This window comes from Mustela nigripes, chromosome 7 (genome assembly GCF_022355385.1).
Source record: "Mustela nigripes isolate SB6536 chromosome 7, MUSNIG.SB6536, whole genome shotgun sequence".
Lineage (NCBI taxonomy): Eukaryota > Metazoa > Chordata > Mammalia > Carnivora > Mustelidae > Mustela > Mustela nigripes.
In genome coordinates, this window is record NC_081563.1 from 74,561,474 (window position 1) to 74,576,464 (window position 14,991).

The following is a 14,991-nucleotide window of genomic DNA, read 5'->3' on the forward strand; positions in this document are numbered from 1 at the left end:
GCAAGAAAAATTGGATATTGAGCATGCTACCTTCTTATAGAACCTCTTGGTCCTAGCTTTTTCAACTTGTCATTTGTAAAATAGCAGTTTTCTATTAGAACCTCCTGGAGGAGGTATCACTTCTTAATTCCTTCTAGATGTGACATGGGAACGGATACATACAGATTGAGTGCCTGCTCAAGGCCAACCATTCTATGGTATGTCTGAAAGCACTGAAATTTGCTATTACTGACTTAACCTTCAAAGGGTTGGACTGAGCCATGGTAAAGAGTACACTTTGGTAAGGTTTGGTTAAGTCACATTTTATTAAAAACCTGCGTGTTAAAATATTTTTGATGCAAGAACATACACACACACACACATTTAATTTGCAGTAAGAGAAAGTGTAGCTCTGCCTCTCTTACTAGGTGCATAAGCATACAATTCGTGAGAAATTTGAAAGTTCAATAAAAGTAGAAAGAAGGGAAAAAATTCACCCAGGCCCATCTTGACGACACCCACTGGAAATGTTTTGGTGTTTTTCTTCCCTGTTTTAAGTCCATGATACTTTATGCTTGCTGATTTCAGGCTATCCAACATGTGTTGATTTTTCTTTTGAAGGAAAATTTGAGAATGGTGTTGCCGAAGGAATGGTGGATCCTAGCCTAAACCCCATTTCAGCCTTTCGACTTTCAGTTATTCAGAATTCTGCCGTTTGGGCCATTCTTAATGAGGTAAGACAACGTGTGCTATCATTGATACAGCTTAGATGGTACGTTGTTGTTGGTTTTCTGTGGGGGGTTTTGTGTGTGTGTGTGTGTGTGTGTGTGTGTTTTTAACCACATTTTTATTTTATGCATAAGGCCTTTATTGTACTTCTCATTATTTTGTATTTCAGATTCATATTAAAAAAGTCACCAACTGATCATCTGCTAAGAAACCAGTACATTTTTTTCCTGTAAATTTGTTAATTAAAGATAGTTAAGCATGTACCTTTTTTTTTCTTTTTTTTTTTACTTGAACACTACCTCTTGTGAAATCTACTGTAGATAAAATGATTGTCATTTCCACTTGGAAAGTGAAGCTCCCATGGATAATTGCATTCATTCGAACCTAAGCTGTTCTCCAATTTTAACTTGACTCAAACATTTTGCAGTTATGACAGCCTGTTAATATGACTTGTACTATTTTGGTATTATACTAATACATAAGAGTTGTACATATTGTTACATTCTTTAAATTTGAGAAAAATTAATGTTAAATACATTTTATGAAGGGGGTACTTTTGAAGTTCATTTATTTTACTATTATAGACCCTCTTTTATAGATTATCAGGGATTATATATATATATATATAAATATATAAATATACATAAAATGTTATGGAGTTAATTTATTAGAAACATTTAAGAAGTACATATTTTTGTGCAGTAAATTTTTGAATCAATACTTTTTTTGAAAAGTTACCTTGCTTTTTTAAGTTCTTTCTATATTTTTCTTTGGAAATGCAAACATTACAAATGAATGCCATTTTTCAAATGCACTGCCATTTAAGAATGATTCTAGATTGATTTCCTAACTGAAGTACTTTTATAATTGCAGTGATTCTGAACAAAATATTTTCAAAGGCATTTGTCATTCCTTACAGCCAAGATTTTAAAGACCAACGTCCTTCTTGAGGGTTATTTTACTATACTGTTTATGGTGTAAAAAAAAAAAATCAGTCTGATAAACTTTAATGTGCAGGGGTCATGCATTCAGCCCAAATTATCATGGACTCAACTCATTACATTCCCTCTGATATGTAAGATGACAAACTATTTTTTCTTTTTAAATCTGTGTCTTTAATCCATGAGTTACATGCATTATCTCTTGTTGATCCTTTTATATCTGCACCCATTTAGTGAGTTCTGACAAAATGTTTTCTAGGTGATGTTATTGTATGAGTCAAAATCATTGAATTTTACAGAAAAAAATGTAATATTGGCTTTTAGGGAGAGATTGTAGCAGTTGTATGTTTTTGCAAAGTGACTTGCTCTGTTGGCTTTATGAACTAACAGGTAAATTCATATCTGAAGAGCATTTATTGCTCTTAATCATGTAATTCCAAATGTTATTACTACTGGAAACAAAAAGACTATCAGCCTTAGCAATCAGCGATCTTTACAAAAGTATTTTACTTTTAAGAAGTTCGGAATGATCACCATCCGCTCCCAACCAGTGCATCAGGGGGCTTGCAGGTGGGTTCCAGAGAGATATGCAGAGACTGACCCCCTGAGCTCTCGGACTAGCCAGTGGCTGAGGCCTCCGGGGGCTGGAAGTGTCCGCTTGTTGCCTCTTGCCTGGGGGAGCCTCCCGCGGTTACCCAGGATGCTGAACAAAAAGCTTCCAGACAGCCTTGTTTTCTGTACAGTATGTTGGAGTGAAAAATGTTGGGAAACATGGATAGGGTACACTTCTTTCCATTACTCTTGTTGGAATCATGGTCAGTTACTTTCCTTGATTAAAAAGTTACACATGGCCAGGAATAATTTTTTTATGTCCAAGTCTAGTGAAACATTTTTGCTGGGCTTTTTAGATTTACTTTTCACTTTCTTTAATTTACTTTTTATGTTGTCCTTACATTTCCTTGGCCTGATGCCCACAGGCCAATTTCATTTGAAAAGAATAACCTTTCATTGTAAAACTTTGGCAGCTGTTGAATATTATGGACTGCTAGAACCACCAAGTATCGGGAGAGAAACCCCTGGGTGGGTTAAGAAGTCCTCTGCTCTCCTTGCTTCCCCAGGAGCCCACTCTGACTTTAGGGAGAAGGAGCATGCACTGAAGATCAGGGAGGTGACCATGACTGCAGCCCCTTGCCCTTAGGGCTGCTTGGGCTTTAGCCTGGTGAGCCATACCAGCCGGCTTCTTCCGGTGCTTCTGCTCAGCCTCCCCTCCCAGGCTTCGCTCACCCCTCCTGTTCCCGGGTATACTTGGAGCCAAATCTCACCCCCTTGCAGACTCTCTCGTGCACTCCTCCCCATGAATTGTTACCAGTGCCTAGTAGTGCCAGGAATAGGGCCTGGCACGTGGCAGGTCCCCTGTCCAGGTCTGGACGAGGGGACCAACTGTTCCAGCCCACATTCCTCTTTCTTTTTAACTCCCTTTATCTACGTTGCTTGCCATACACTTACATACATACACACTCAGCTGTTGAGTTTTGGATGTTCCTGGTGAGTGTGTGTTATGTGTGTGCACACGTTCTCCCTCCTGTCCGGCTTCCAGGCAGGCCTGTAACTCATCCTTCCTGTGATCATCTCCTTGTTGGTCTTTCCCTGCCCCCACTTCCTCCTGAGGCCCTTAGAAACAGCCCTGCTTTCCTTAAGCAAGACACTGTAGGGTAACTCTGGAGAGGAGTTGGGGAGCGAAGTCTGGGGACAGAACAGTGGAGGGGGTGAAGAGTACCTGGGACTGAGGGAAGGATATGTATTTGGCCTCGAGAGGACACTGAACCACTCGTATCCGAATAGTGAGTGGGGACACTGTCCTCTGGTGTCCAGTATTTAATTATTAACATATAGAGATAAACCTGGTTTGCATCTGGTATGCATTTCATGTAAACTGTTGAGACTCTAGAGCTGTGCTGTCCTGAGCAGTTGCCAGTAGACACATAGTGAGTGTGTAAATTTAAATTAGTAAGATCTTTAGCGCCTCAGTCACACTAGCTACGTTCAGGTGCTCATCAGCCACATGTGGCTCGTGGCCCCTGACTGGACAGCAGATAGCCTTCTGTCACTGCAGAAAGTTCTGTTGGGACAGCACTGTGTCAGGAGTGCTAATGCGAACACTTGCGAAACCAGAGGAATGAGTTCTGACTACAAGGATGAAAGCAGACGTGCAGAATATGTCACAGTGCAGACGGCGAGTATCGTAGGCAAGAAGGTTGAGGACTGTTTCTGGGATTCTGAGACCCCAGATTTTTGAGTTCTCTGCTCTTAAGTCTCATGTGCTCTTTCCAGCTCGCGTGGAGGCCCTACTCCGCAGTCAGACAAGAACAGTGGTTTCAGGCAGTGAGATTGAAAAGCTCTGGAAAAAGTGTGTGTGTGTTGGATGATTCAGCAGGCAGGCTGTAGAAACATGTGTGTTAATTCAACCGTGGAGAGATCTTTGGAAAAGGTATGGCTTTTCAGGTCACTGGTGGCACCAGTATGTGATCAGGTGTCTTTATTTCAAAACCTTCAGCAACGTACTGAAGGCTTCTTTTCAATCTGTTACTGTCACCAAAAGGCGGTCTCCCATTAGTACTGTCCTCAAAGGCAAGTTTGGTTCATGTGGAAACAGCATGTCTGGCACGATTGCTCTCATTAGTGGCACTGTTTGTACCAGCCACAATTCTGCAGATGACCCTCAGGTACCGTAGATGCCTTCCTCCCTCTTTGTGCGTGGGTGGAAGCCATGAGTATCACCCATAATCCTGTTCAGCTAATCTAACTGTGTGAGCCCTTTAAAAGCAAGGTTTTCTCAGGCTGGTAGCATAAGTCAGATTCAAAGCAGAAGGACTCAAGGCACCACTGCTGATGTAAGATGGAGGGGCCACAGGAGAAGAAATGCAGTTGCCTGGCAGGAGCTGAGAGGCCTGCATCGACAGCCACAGGAACTGGAACTTCAGCCCTACCAACACAGGAACTCCATCAGTTAATGAACCGAGCAAGCTTGCAGCTAGAGTCTTCTCCATCATATGAGAGCCCAGCTCCGCCGCCCCCATGACTCCAGCCTTGTGAGACCCTATGCAGAGAACTTGAATCAAGCCCGCCCTGACTTTTGGCCTGCGGAACTGTGAGATAATAAATAGGCGTTTTTTTTAAGCCTCTGAATTTGTGGTGATTTGTTATGCAGCAATAGAGAATGAATATAGTATTTAAAAGAGATGAGGAGGAAAAGTCTTCATACTTGATTCTCGGGAGTTGGGAGATTTTGATAACCACGTGAGTCAAGTCTTACACTAGCAAACTTACAGCTGAGCTGCCTCTGGGGTTTCTCTGCCTGAGAATCTTTAGTAGTCTTGATTGGAAGTTTGTTGCCAAAAACTTAGAGTATCTAAGCAATGCTTTCTAAAACAAAAATAAAAACAAAACACCCTGCTAGGACAGGACTGTTCTCATTCCAGGAGGAGGACCCATGGTATATGGAATCTTCTTCCTGGGAGAAGTATGTATTTGTGATTTTTCTGCTCTGAGCCTGTTCAGTATATTATTTAAGAATCATGAACAGTGGTATTCTAAATATTAGGAGAGAAAAAAAATTCGGCCTTCACAGAAGGATAATCTACTCTGCATTGAACGAACTTTTTTTTTTTAACCCCAAGCTTACTTTATTGTATAAGCACAGATCAAATCCTGTATGTGCCAACCAAATTTTTGTACTTTGCAGGTATTTTCTAAAATACCTGTCTGCTTCCAAGCCATTAATTGCTATTGAAGCTTGTTATTTTGGTTTTGTACATTAATTTTTGTGCTTAATTTTACTATATCACCATACCCTTGATAGAAGAACAACACAGCTAAAGGGAAGAAAATGAGAGGCTAAGACTGTCAAAAAGTCAGAAATTGGAGTCCTAATAATCTTTGTGTTCTAGAGAAACCCAGATATCCCAGCTCTTTCTTTTATAGAAAAGGAAACTTTTCCAAGCTGTATAGCATTATAGTGTGTTAAATTTGATAGCTGTACAATTTTAATTATTAATCTTGATAGATGCCATAACCAGTATGCTTTATTTCTTTAATGCATGTGAACACACAATGCTAAAAAGACTACGACAGTATTTAAAAAAAAAAAAAAAAGGGATTTGTTATATATATCCCTATCACCAGTACTATATATAAACTCTTCTTGCCTGAAACACTCCACCTTTTTTGGGCACTAATTAGATAATGTTCAAGGAGACAAATGGGAAAGAGCAGAGCTGGCACTTGTGTGTGTGTGTGTGTGTGTGTGTGTGTGTGTGTGTAGAATTTAGAAGACGTTCAAGAAAGTAAGCTGGGTATTGAATGGAAAGCACTTTGTGCAAAGTATCATTCCTAGTGCTCACACTGCTGTAAAAATGTGAATAGTGGTGCTAAAATTGTTTTCCAAATAAGGATTGTTTGTTGTGGGGAATATTTAATGATACTTTTGAACATTAGGGAGGCTACTTTATATATCACTTATTCCTAGTTGTTTCTCGGTATTAGTAATTAGCAAATCCCTCCGGAGTCAAAGGTTCGGTACTTTAGTGTGATTAGCCTTCCATTATTTGAAATGCTCGGTTTGCTGAAATTGGGTGAAAATACCTTTAGAAGACCTATTCTCTGAGCCTTAAAAATGGCTGATATCGACAGTACTGTAAGATGCACTGCCAGCAGCTTTGATACTTTTCATTTCAGTAAAGACAGTGATGTTTTCTAAGAAAGATTTAGAAATCAGCTGACTGAACGTAACAATTTTATGAAATGAAAAACTAATGTGTTTCTCATCAAAAACACTGTTTGGAAACGTCATAGATGTTTCTGGAAGCACCCCTTAGAGAAGGTGCCTGAGGAATTGCTTTTCCAGGCTGTACCAGATTTTTTTTTCTCCTTAAATGTATATATTTTCCTTAAAATGTTTTCATTGGGTGAATGGGTAATATCTGTAGTAATATTTTAGGTACCTGTTAAGATTTTTAAAGGAAGATTATTTCCAAATTTGCTGCTATAATTGAAAACCTATTAACTGGTCCTGTTGACTGTGCCTTTCATTACTGTTTCTCTGTGCCACAACCGTTCATGTGTTTGGAATAAAGATGTTTAAGAAGCCATGTTGAATTCAAGATTCCTTCTAATAAAAATAGGTAAAACTTACTTAATGAGTAGCAAGTTTTGTTAATGAGTAGCGAGTTTTGTTATTATTAGCTTCAACACTGATAAAGTTTTCTTACAACTATTTCTAGTTATGTGGGTTTTGGAGAGGTCTTCAAAGAAAGAAAAAGAGCCTTCATGTTAAGACAGAGATGACCAGTGTTATACAAGTGTTACTTATCTATTATGTCCGTGGCAGCAGCCTGTTCAATTGAAGATATTTTGTTTGGCGCTTCCTTTGTATAGAAAATGTAAATGATCTTATGGTCTGTAGTGCAGTGATTCGTCTTTGAGTTACATTACAGGTCAGGGAGGGTTGTTAACTAGGCAAATGTTGAAAATACAGCCCATGAGAAATGAGGCCAGACTACAAATCTTGTCAGGAACTGATTATCAAGTTCTCCAAATGATTTTTCTTTAAAAAATATTTATTATAGAAATGTACCTTTTAGTAGTTTTAAGGAATGTATTGACAATAGCGTTAAATTATATACTTACTCAAATTTGCAAACTTTACACTCTGAAGATCTCTACAAAGACAGTTTATTTACAAGTTTCAGAAGAAATCATCCCCTCACCAACTCTGCCTATGGCACAGGTAAGATGGCATAGTCTCCCAGTGCCTTTACTTTACTCTGTACTTGTAGAAGGAGCACAGTGTGTGGGTGAAGTTCCATCCTAGTGCCAGGGACAGGCCGTAGAGCAGAATGAGAGGCGCAAATGGATAAAGAAGAATTACTGTATTTTTCAAAAATGGCAATGCTGGAAAAGAAACAAATCAGTTTTTTTAAAAAAGGAAATCTACCTCATTAACTTTCTGAAAGTGCTTACTACATACGATAGGTGGGGCCAAGAAGCCCCACGTGTTCTGAATCTGCGAGCGGAGCCACTGCTCTCAAGGCTGACTCTGCTCTGCACCCTGCTCGTGGGTGTGGCTGCAGCATCACAGCTGCGCCCGAGAACCCAGGCTGAGAGGTCAGCTTAGCACAAAGGCTGAGTGAGCAGCAGATTCGGAACTTGAGAGGCGAAGAGTAAGGGACAGATGTCAGGAAATACTGAACAGTGGTGGATTTACACAGGGGACTCTGTGTAGAAGCCTCTACGAGTCCAACTTTTAGCTCTTTGAGATTTCCCAATACTGGAAGCATAACACCTCCCCTTTACATGAGATCAACTAGTAAGTGTACCAGGCTTCAGGAAAGAACAAAACTCCCAAATATAAAATCTGTCCCTCAAGTTCCTGCCTGGCTCCGTCAGAACAACATGCAATTCTTGAGCTTAGGGGTCATTAAGTTCAAGCCCCACACCGGGTATGGAGCCTACTTTAAATAAACTTTAAAAATAATAAAATCTGTCTCCAAAGATCCAGGTTTTCTTCTTGGTCACTACTTAGTGGGTCCCTACCACATGCATTCTAACCTAAATATTTATTTTCTAGAAAGTCGCCAAACTGAAGCCGAGCTGTACTCAATTTAATTATAGGGAGTTACCAAATGAGTGATCCAAATCCAGTTAGAGAAACCACAATGTTGTAGTATGCTAATCACAATTTAAAGCTTTCTCAAAAATAAGTGAAAATTCATAAAAACCTGAACATAGTATGTCAAAAACACCTCCTCTGAATTAGAGAACAGACTCCCCAGGTCCAGAAAAGTATTACAACTCGAGGGAGTTACGTGGTCCCGGGCAGAGTGGCTAGCATCTGGGGCTAAGAACACCTCTGAATAGAGAAGTTGTATTTGTGCACCGGAGTGTGTATTTACAGTGAGGTCCTGACCCTCCAGAGTGAAAAGAAAGGACAAGCTGAATTAATATAAAGGTTTCTCATTCATACTAAGAAAAAGAAATTTCTAGAAGGGTTTAGCCATAAAGGTTGGGCCTGAATTGTGACCATCTGTAGAATCACACAGTGATCATAAAAAAGTGAGGCAAAGGTTTTAACACTTTGACAAAGGTTTGTAAAGGTTCGTTTAGCTATCCGACCGGACATTAGACCCAGCCCATGTCCCACCCTAACTGGCCATGGGGACCCAGAACCAGAAAGCCAGGGACAAAAGGAAGTGGGTCGTGTGTTCCTGCAAGTAACTTCGAGATATCAGTATGGTCTAACACGGCTCCTTAAAATTACAAAGTTTGTTATACATCAGCCATGCCACTTTCTAGCTGAATGACTGGACAAATTAAAATTTCTGTGCCCTCATCTGAAAGTAAGCTACTTACGTTACTATTACAGCACCCCTCCCCCTGCCATTTTCAGTCAACCAAAATCATTCATGACTTACCACTGTATCCTAGAAAGGTTACGTAGATATAATAGCCCACTGCCACCAGCCACAAGGTATTTCCAACAAAATATCCAATAAATGTGTCCGTCAGGATAACATCTGCAAAAGAGATGTGTACACTGAATCTCTTTTTAGTGTATACAATGGTGACTTTTTGATGATAGTGTAAGAAGCAACACTACTTACGGTTAATGAAGAAGAGCTGGATAAAATGCAGAATGACTAAGAGAGGATAAAAAGCATTTAGGTGCACGTCGAAGGCGTAACCCCACTCCACATCGTAGTCCCTGCTTTGCCGCTTCACTAAGTACTTGTTCGAGATAAACCTGAAGAGCAAAGTTAAAATTTCTTTCACAATACAATAATGTTAATCCCGTAAATATTTACTGACTACCTTCTGTGTACTAAGCATTCCTCAAGATATTGGAGACCAAGAGGTGAACGAAACAGATCTCTGCCTTCAGCCTAGCTGGAGTCGTCAGATGGCATGATGGAGAAAAATCAAGCAATAAAGGACAGAAAATACAAAGCTGAAATGCAGTGTTAAATAGGATAGTCCTACGAAGGTTAACATCTGGGTCAAGACCCAAGGGGAGGGATGGGAATTACCTGGGGCAGAGCATTCAGGCAGAGGGGAGTCCAAACACAAGTGGCAGAGGTAGACGAGTACAGAGGAGGTGGCAGGGGACCTGGCTTGTTTGAGGCATGGGTGAGGAGACCAGTGTGCCTGGAACAAGTGAGAAAAGTGGCAGGAAATGAAGCAGGAGCCAGATCTTCTGGCACCTATGGCCATTTAAGACCTTTGGGCTTTTATTCTTGATGAAATAAGGAGTCACTGGAGTTCCCAGAAGGGTGTCTGACTCACTGTTTTAACATAAGTTCCCATGACTGTTGATCTGAGAACAGACTACAGGGACAAGAGGGGAAATGGAGACACCAATTGGGAGGCTACTGGGAAAAAGGTAAGCAAGGATGGCAGTAGTGCAGGTGGTGCCGTGGGGGAAATGAGCAGTCAAGGGTGACTGAGAGATTTCTGTCTGAAACCAATGGAAGACCTGAGCTGCCATGAGCAGCTGTGGGCACTGCTGCAGAAAGAGCGGTCTGGGCAGTGCAGGAGTTTGGATTTGGATGTGTCATGCTGAAGATGCCCGTTAACATGGAGTAAGAAGTACAGTCTGGAATTTAGAGAAGAGGTCGAAATACAAACTCATCCATCTTCGACCTCTTCTCTAAATTCCAGACTGTACTTCCATGTGTATATGGTATTTAAGGCCATGGGCCTGAGTAAGACCTCTCCCCCACAAGGAATGAACTAGATACAGAATAGGTCAAAGTCCTAACACCAAATAGCTCACCTCTCCATTAAAAGATGAGCAAACAGGGAAGTGTGCCAGTGATGTACCTAGCCATAAGAATAATTCTTCAAGCTTCTGTCAGTGTTCTACAACATGACCTAGGAGTTCAGTTACATGATGAGTGAATGAGAAGTAAAATACCCATGTAAAAGAAAATTAGACCTTCAAAGGGTAATAACAAAATGGATCATTTGTATTAAAAACACAACTGCAGAAATTCAGTGGACTTTCATGTGTGTGATTTCTTTTCAAGGGTACAGTTAAAATGCTATGCCTACCATAGAAATAAAAAGAAAAAACAAGGGATAGAACATAGTACCGTACTAATAAAACAGGTCTGTACAGTTAACAAAATACCCAACTAATATAGCTTTGTTTGAACAAACTCTTAACTTAGCAAAATATCTTCCACTTTTGCCAAGAACATGTGCCCTTAAAAGAACAGAACAAGCATTCCGTTCACTACCCAAGAGCTCCCATTCTGTGGTGCTCCCACCCCTTTGCTTATTCCGTACATGGGCACTTCTGTCCTCCCTCTAGAACAGATACTCCTTCTGGGAGAGCTCAAGACATCTGTGGCTTTCACCTCCCACTTCCATATTAATGATGCCAGTCCTGTCCTCTTCTTGGCCCAGACTGTGGCAGGGTCAGAGTCCTCTACCTCAGAGTCTACCTTCATTTCCACTAAAATCCTCAAGCCACCAGAACTCAGCACGTCTAACATGGAATGCTTCATCTGCACCTGCCACTCTTCCCTACCCTCATCATACCCAATTCTCACAGATGCTCTCTGATCCATCTCTCTCCTCTCTTCCTGAGCTCACCGTGCTGTCTGGGCCTGCTCTCCTCTTGTGCAGACTCCACAGTTGTATCCAGCTTCAGCTCCTTCGCAGCCACAGACTGGATTTTCCTTCCAGTGTGAATCTGCTATTTCCTTACCCCAAAGCCTCCAAGTTCTCACCTCTCTTCCACTCCCCAACCAGCACATGCAAGCTATGCGATGAAGTCCAACTCTTTTTTCTGAAGTGCACTAAAGGCCAAATTCTACAGTCACCTATCTTCCCGAGCTGGTGAGTGTCACCCTACACTACCAGACCTGGTATGCTGCTTCTGACTGCCATGCTATGCATTTGGTACTAGGAATCAATGGTCCCATCTCCCCCTGACATCTCCTCCTGCTGGTTCCTGTGGTACCTCTAGGATGACAGCAACCACATGTCACCATTTCTTGATTTTATTTATTTATTTGACAGAGAGAGAGATCAAAAGTGGGCAGAGAGGCAGACAGAAGGGGAAGCAGGCTCCCTGCTGAGCAGAGAGCCTGATGAGGGCTCAATCCCAGGACCCTGAGATCATGACCTGAGCTGAAGGAGAGGCTTTAACCCACTGAGCCACCCAGGTGCCCCCATGTCATCATTTCTAATACAATTCATAACACAATGCAACACAATGTAGCTTTTGAGAAATATACCAAGTTAGTCCCCTCCTTTCTTCTTCTTCTTATTTTTTTTTAATAAGTAGGCTCCATGTCCAGTGTTGGGCTTGAACTCAAGACTGAAATCAAGACCTGAGCTGAGATCAGGAGTTGGATACTTAACCAACTATACCACCTAGGCACCCTCAGAGTCCCTTTCTATTTAACTGAAACTGTAATACGGACTCACACTAAAGCTGCTGAACTCCAGAATGACTTGGTCTCTGTGGCCCTCCAGAGTCAACACATTCATGGTAGAACACCTGCTGTAACCTATTCCTCTGAAAGCCTTATTTACTGAAATTACTTCATATGCCATGTTTTTGATAATGAATGTAATTTATACTAGTAGTAGTCTTAAGCCAGATTTTAGAATTCCAAGTTAATGACACATAGCATTTACTGCCTACCAACCACATACAAAACTCTAAGGAGTTACAAATGGAAATAATACATTGGTATCATCAGAGTTCCAGTTTCAGGATTTGTTTAAAATATTAACAGCCACTGGGGCACCTGGGTTGCTCAGTGGGTTAAAGCCTCTGCCTTCGGCTCAGGTCATGATCCTAGGGTCCTGGGATCGAGCCACACATCAGGCTCTCTGCTCAGGAGGGAGCCTGCCTCCCTCTCTCTCTCTGCCTGCCTCTCTGCCTACTTGTGATCCCTGTCAAATAAATTAAATTTAAAAAAAAATACTAACAGCCACTATTTACTGAGCACTTCCTATATACCAGGTACTTTTCACACCACAATCTTTTCAAATACCTTACAAATTAGATAACTCCGTTTTATAAAAGATACCGGGACTAAGAGTTACACTAAATGAGCTGGCATTCGAACCTAGGCCTCTCTGTGACTAAAATTTCCATATTTCTCTGATGCACAATGACCACGACCCCTACTCAACCACCAGCCTTTTATGAGCTCACTTGACACATCCAGTCCCCTCATCTGGCATGCGAACCATGTAAGGGCCTGCATCTATGAGAAAATGGAAAAACCAAATGCTGGAATTAAACACTTCCACTCAGTACACTACCGTCATTAAACCAAACGCAGAAGTGAGCCTGCATACCTGTTCAATAAAACCTGCGCCGCGGCAAGAAGGCACCGGAAGTTTAACAAATCCTTTTTCAAATGTTCTTCATTTAATGTCTGATATTCAAAGTAAGATGCCATGAAATAACCCTCTATAGCTTAAACATCTAGAAGTGACCCACCGACAAATACAGGAAAAACCATGCCATCATCTGGACAAGCAGACTTGACTAACTGCATAATAGTGACTTAGGGAGGGCAAGTTATAATAATCTTGGCAATCAAAAGTGATGCTTTCAGGAGACAGGATTCAAGATGGTGATGGAGGAGGACCCTGAATTCCCCTCCATGGACAAACCAAATCTATACCAACATACAGAGTAATTCCTCTGGAAAAAGAACTGAGGGCTGACTGAACAGCTTCTGCCCAACAAAGAACAGAGGGATCACACAGAGAATAGGAGAGATGGAGACACAGTAACAACAGAAACCCCACCCCTGACACAACTGCAGTGGGGAGGGACAGAACCAAGGAACCAGGAATAGATTCTAACACGCAAAAGGATGGAAAAAAGTCTCAGTTTCAAAGGGCAACTAGAATTCAAAGGAACTAGCCCTCGAGCATCTGCCAAACAGCTGGGTCCTGAGGAACTGGTCTTCAGCAGTCGGAGGGCTGGCAAGTGCCACAGTGTATGTTTCCTCTCTCTCCCAAGCCCAACACTGCCAGCACAGATGGGAGCGGGATATGGCCACCCAACCAGCCTGCCACTTCAGTGAACCCTGGGACCCTAGCCCACATCAGCCCAAACCCCACTAAGGCACACACAAAAAAGTAGTGGCTTAAAAGACAACTAGAATAAAAACCAAAAACTAACCCTCAGCCAATTGACCAAGGCCTGTGGGAACACATTCTGAGGCCAAATGAGCTGGTAAGCACCACTGCTTATGGCCCCTCCGCCTCGCCTAATCACTCAAACTGGAACAGGGTATAGATGCCCTAACTAGCCAGCACTTAAGTGAGCCCCACACCCCTAGCATACAGCAACTTTAGCTCCAATTCTCCTACCAAGGTCCCCACGGTGTAGAGCGCCCTGGGAACACCAGCCTGAGCCCACTTCGACTCCAGCTATTCCATCAGGGCCATCCCCAGGCAGAGTGCCCCAGGACAGCCCCAGTTCCTGCCCACTTCAGCTTCAGATGTCCCACTAGGGTACACCTGGTGTGGGACACCCAGAGAGCCCCCTCCAGCCCATGCCCACTACAGCTCCAGCCAGCCAAGGCCAACAGGCATCCACAGTCTGTATGGGACAGTCCTAAACAGGTCCAATCCTTCAAGAGGAGAAGTAGCCATCCCGCCCAGTTCACAGAAACAAATACAGAAAGTAAAACAAAATAAGGAGGCAGAGGAATATACTTCAAGTGAAGGGACAAGATAAACAGCGTACCTGACAAACAGTTCAACAAGAAGCTCAGCAGACTTGGAAGAAGAGAGGGTAAACAGAAAATCTAAGAGCCAAGCAGAGCTGAAGAATACAGCAAGTGAAATGAAAACAACACTAGAGAGAAACAGCAGCAGATTAAAGGACACAGAAGAATGGACAAGCAATCTGGAAATGGAAAGCAACCAAACTGAACAACAAAAAGAAACAAGAATTAAAAACAAAAATAAGGACAGACTGAGTCTTGGGACAATTTCAAGCATATTAACATTTTCATTATGGCAATCCCAGAAGGAGAACAGAGAAGGGCAGAAAACTTACTTGAAGAAATAATTGCTAGAAACTTCTCTAACTAGGGGAAGGACACAGACATCCAGGTCCAGGAACATAGAGAAGCCTAAACAAAATGAACCCATGAAGGCTCACACCAGTCAAATAATAATTAAAATGTCAAATATTAAAGACAGAATCTTTTTTTTTTTTAAAGATTTTCTTTTAAAGATTTTCTTTATTTATTTGACAGAGATCACAAGTAGGCAGAGAGGCAGGCAGAGAGAGAGAGAG

The 14,991-nt window shown here is 41.8% G+C and overlaps 2 protein-coding genes across 8 annotated transcripts in view; one reads left to right on the top strand and one right to left on the bottom strand.

Moving 5' to 3' along the window:
- MGAT4A (alpha-1,3-mannosyl-glycoprotein 4-beta-N-acetylglucosaminyltransferase A) overlaps window positions 1-971 on the top strand; it is a 143,083-nt gene extending 142,112 nt beyond the window's left edge. For all 6 annotated transcript variants that reach the window (XM_059406153.1, XM_059406151.1, XM_059406156.1 and 3 more), the window contains exons 15-16: window positions 601-713; window positions 878-971. In XM_059406153.1, coding sequence (XP_059262136.1) covers window positions 601-713; window positions 878-904 — 140 coding nt within the window. In that variant the 3' untranslated portion in view covers window positions 905-971. The remainder of the gene's footprint in view (window positions 1-600; window positions 714-877) is intronic.
- A 6,392-nt stretch (window positions 972-7,363) lies between these two features.
- The window catches only part of UNC50 (unc-50 inner nuclear membrane RNA binding protein), a 21,147-nt gene continuing 13,519 nt past the window's right edge, over window positions 7,364-14,991 (bottom strand). For both annotated transcript variants that reach the window (XM_059406157.1, XM_059406158.1), the window contains 3 exons: window positions 9,308-9,447; window positions 9,119-9,220; window positions 7,364-7,598 (listed from right to left, as the gene is read on the bottom strand). In XM_059406157.1, coding sequence (XP_059262140.1) covers window positions 7,462-7,598; window positions 9,119-9,220; window positions 9,308-9,447 — 379 coding nt within the window. In that variant the 3' untranslated portion in view covers window positions 7,364-7,461. The remainder of the gene's footprint in view (window positions 7,599-9,118; window positions 9,221-9,307; window positions 9,448-14,991) is intronic.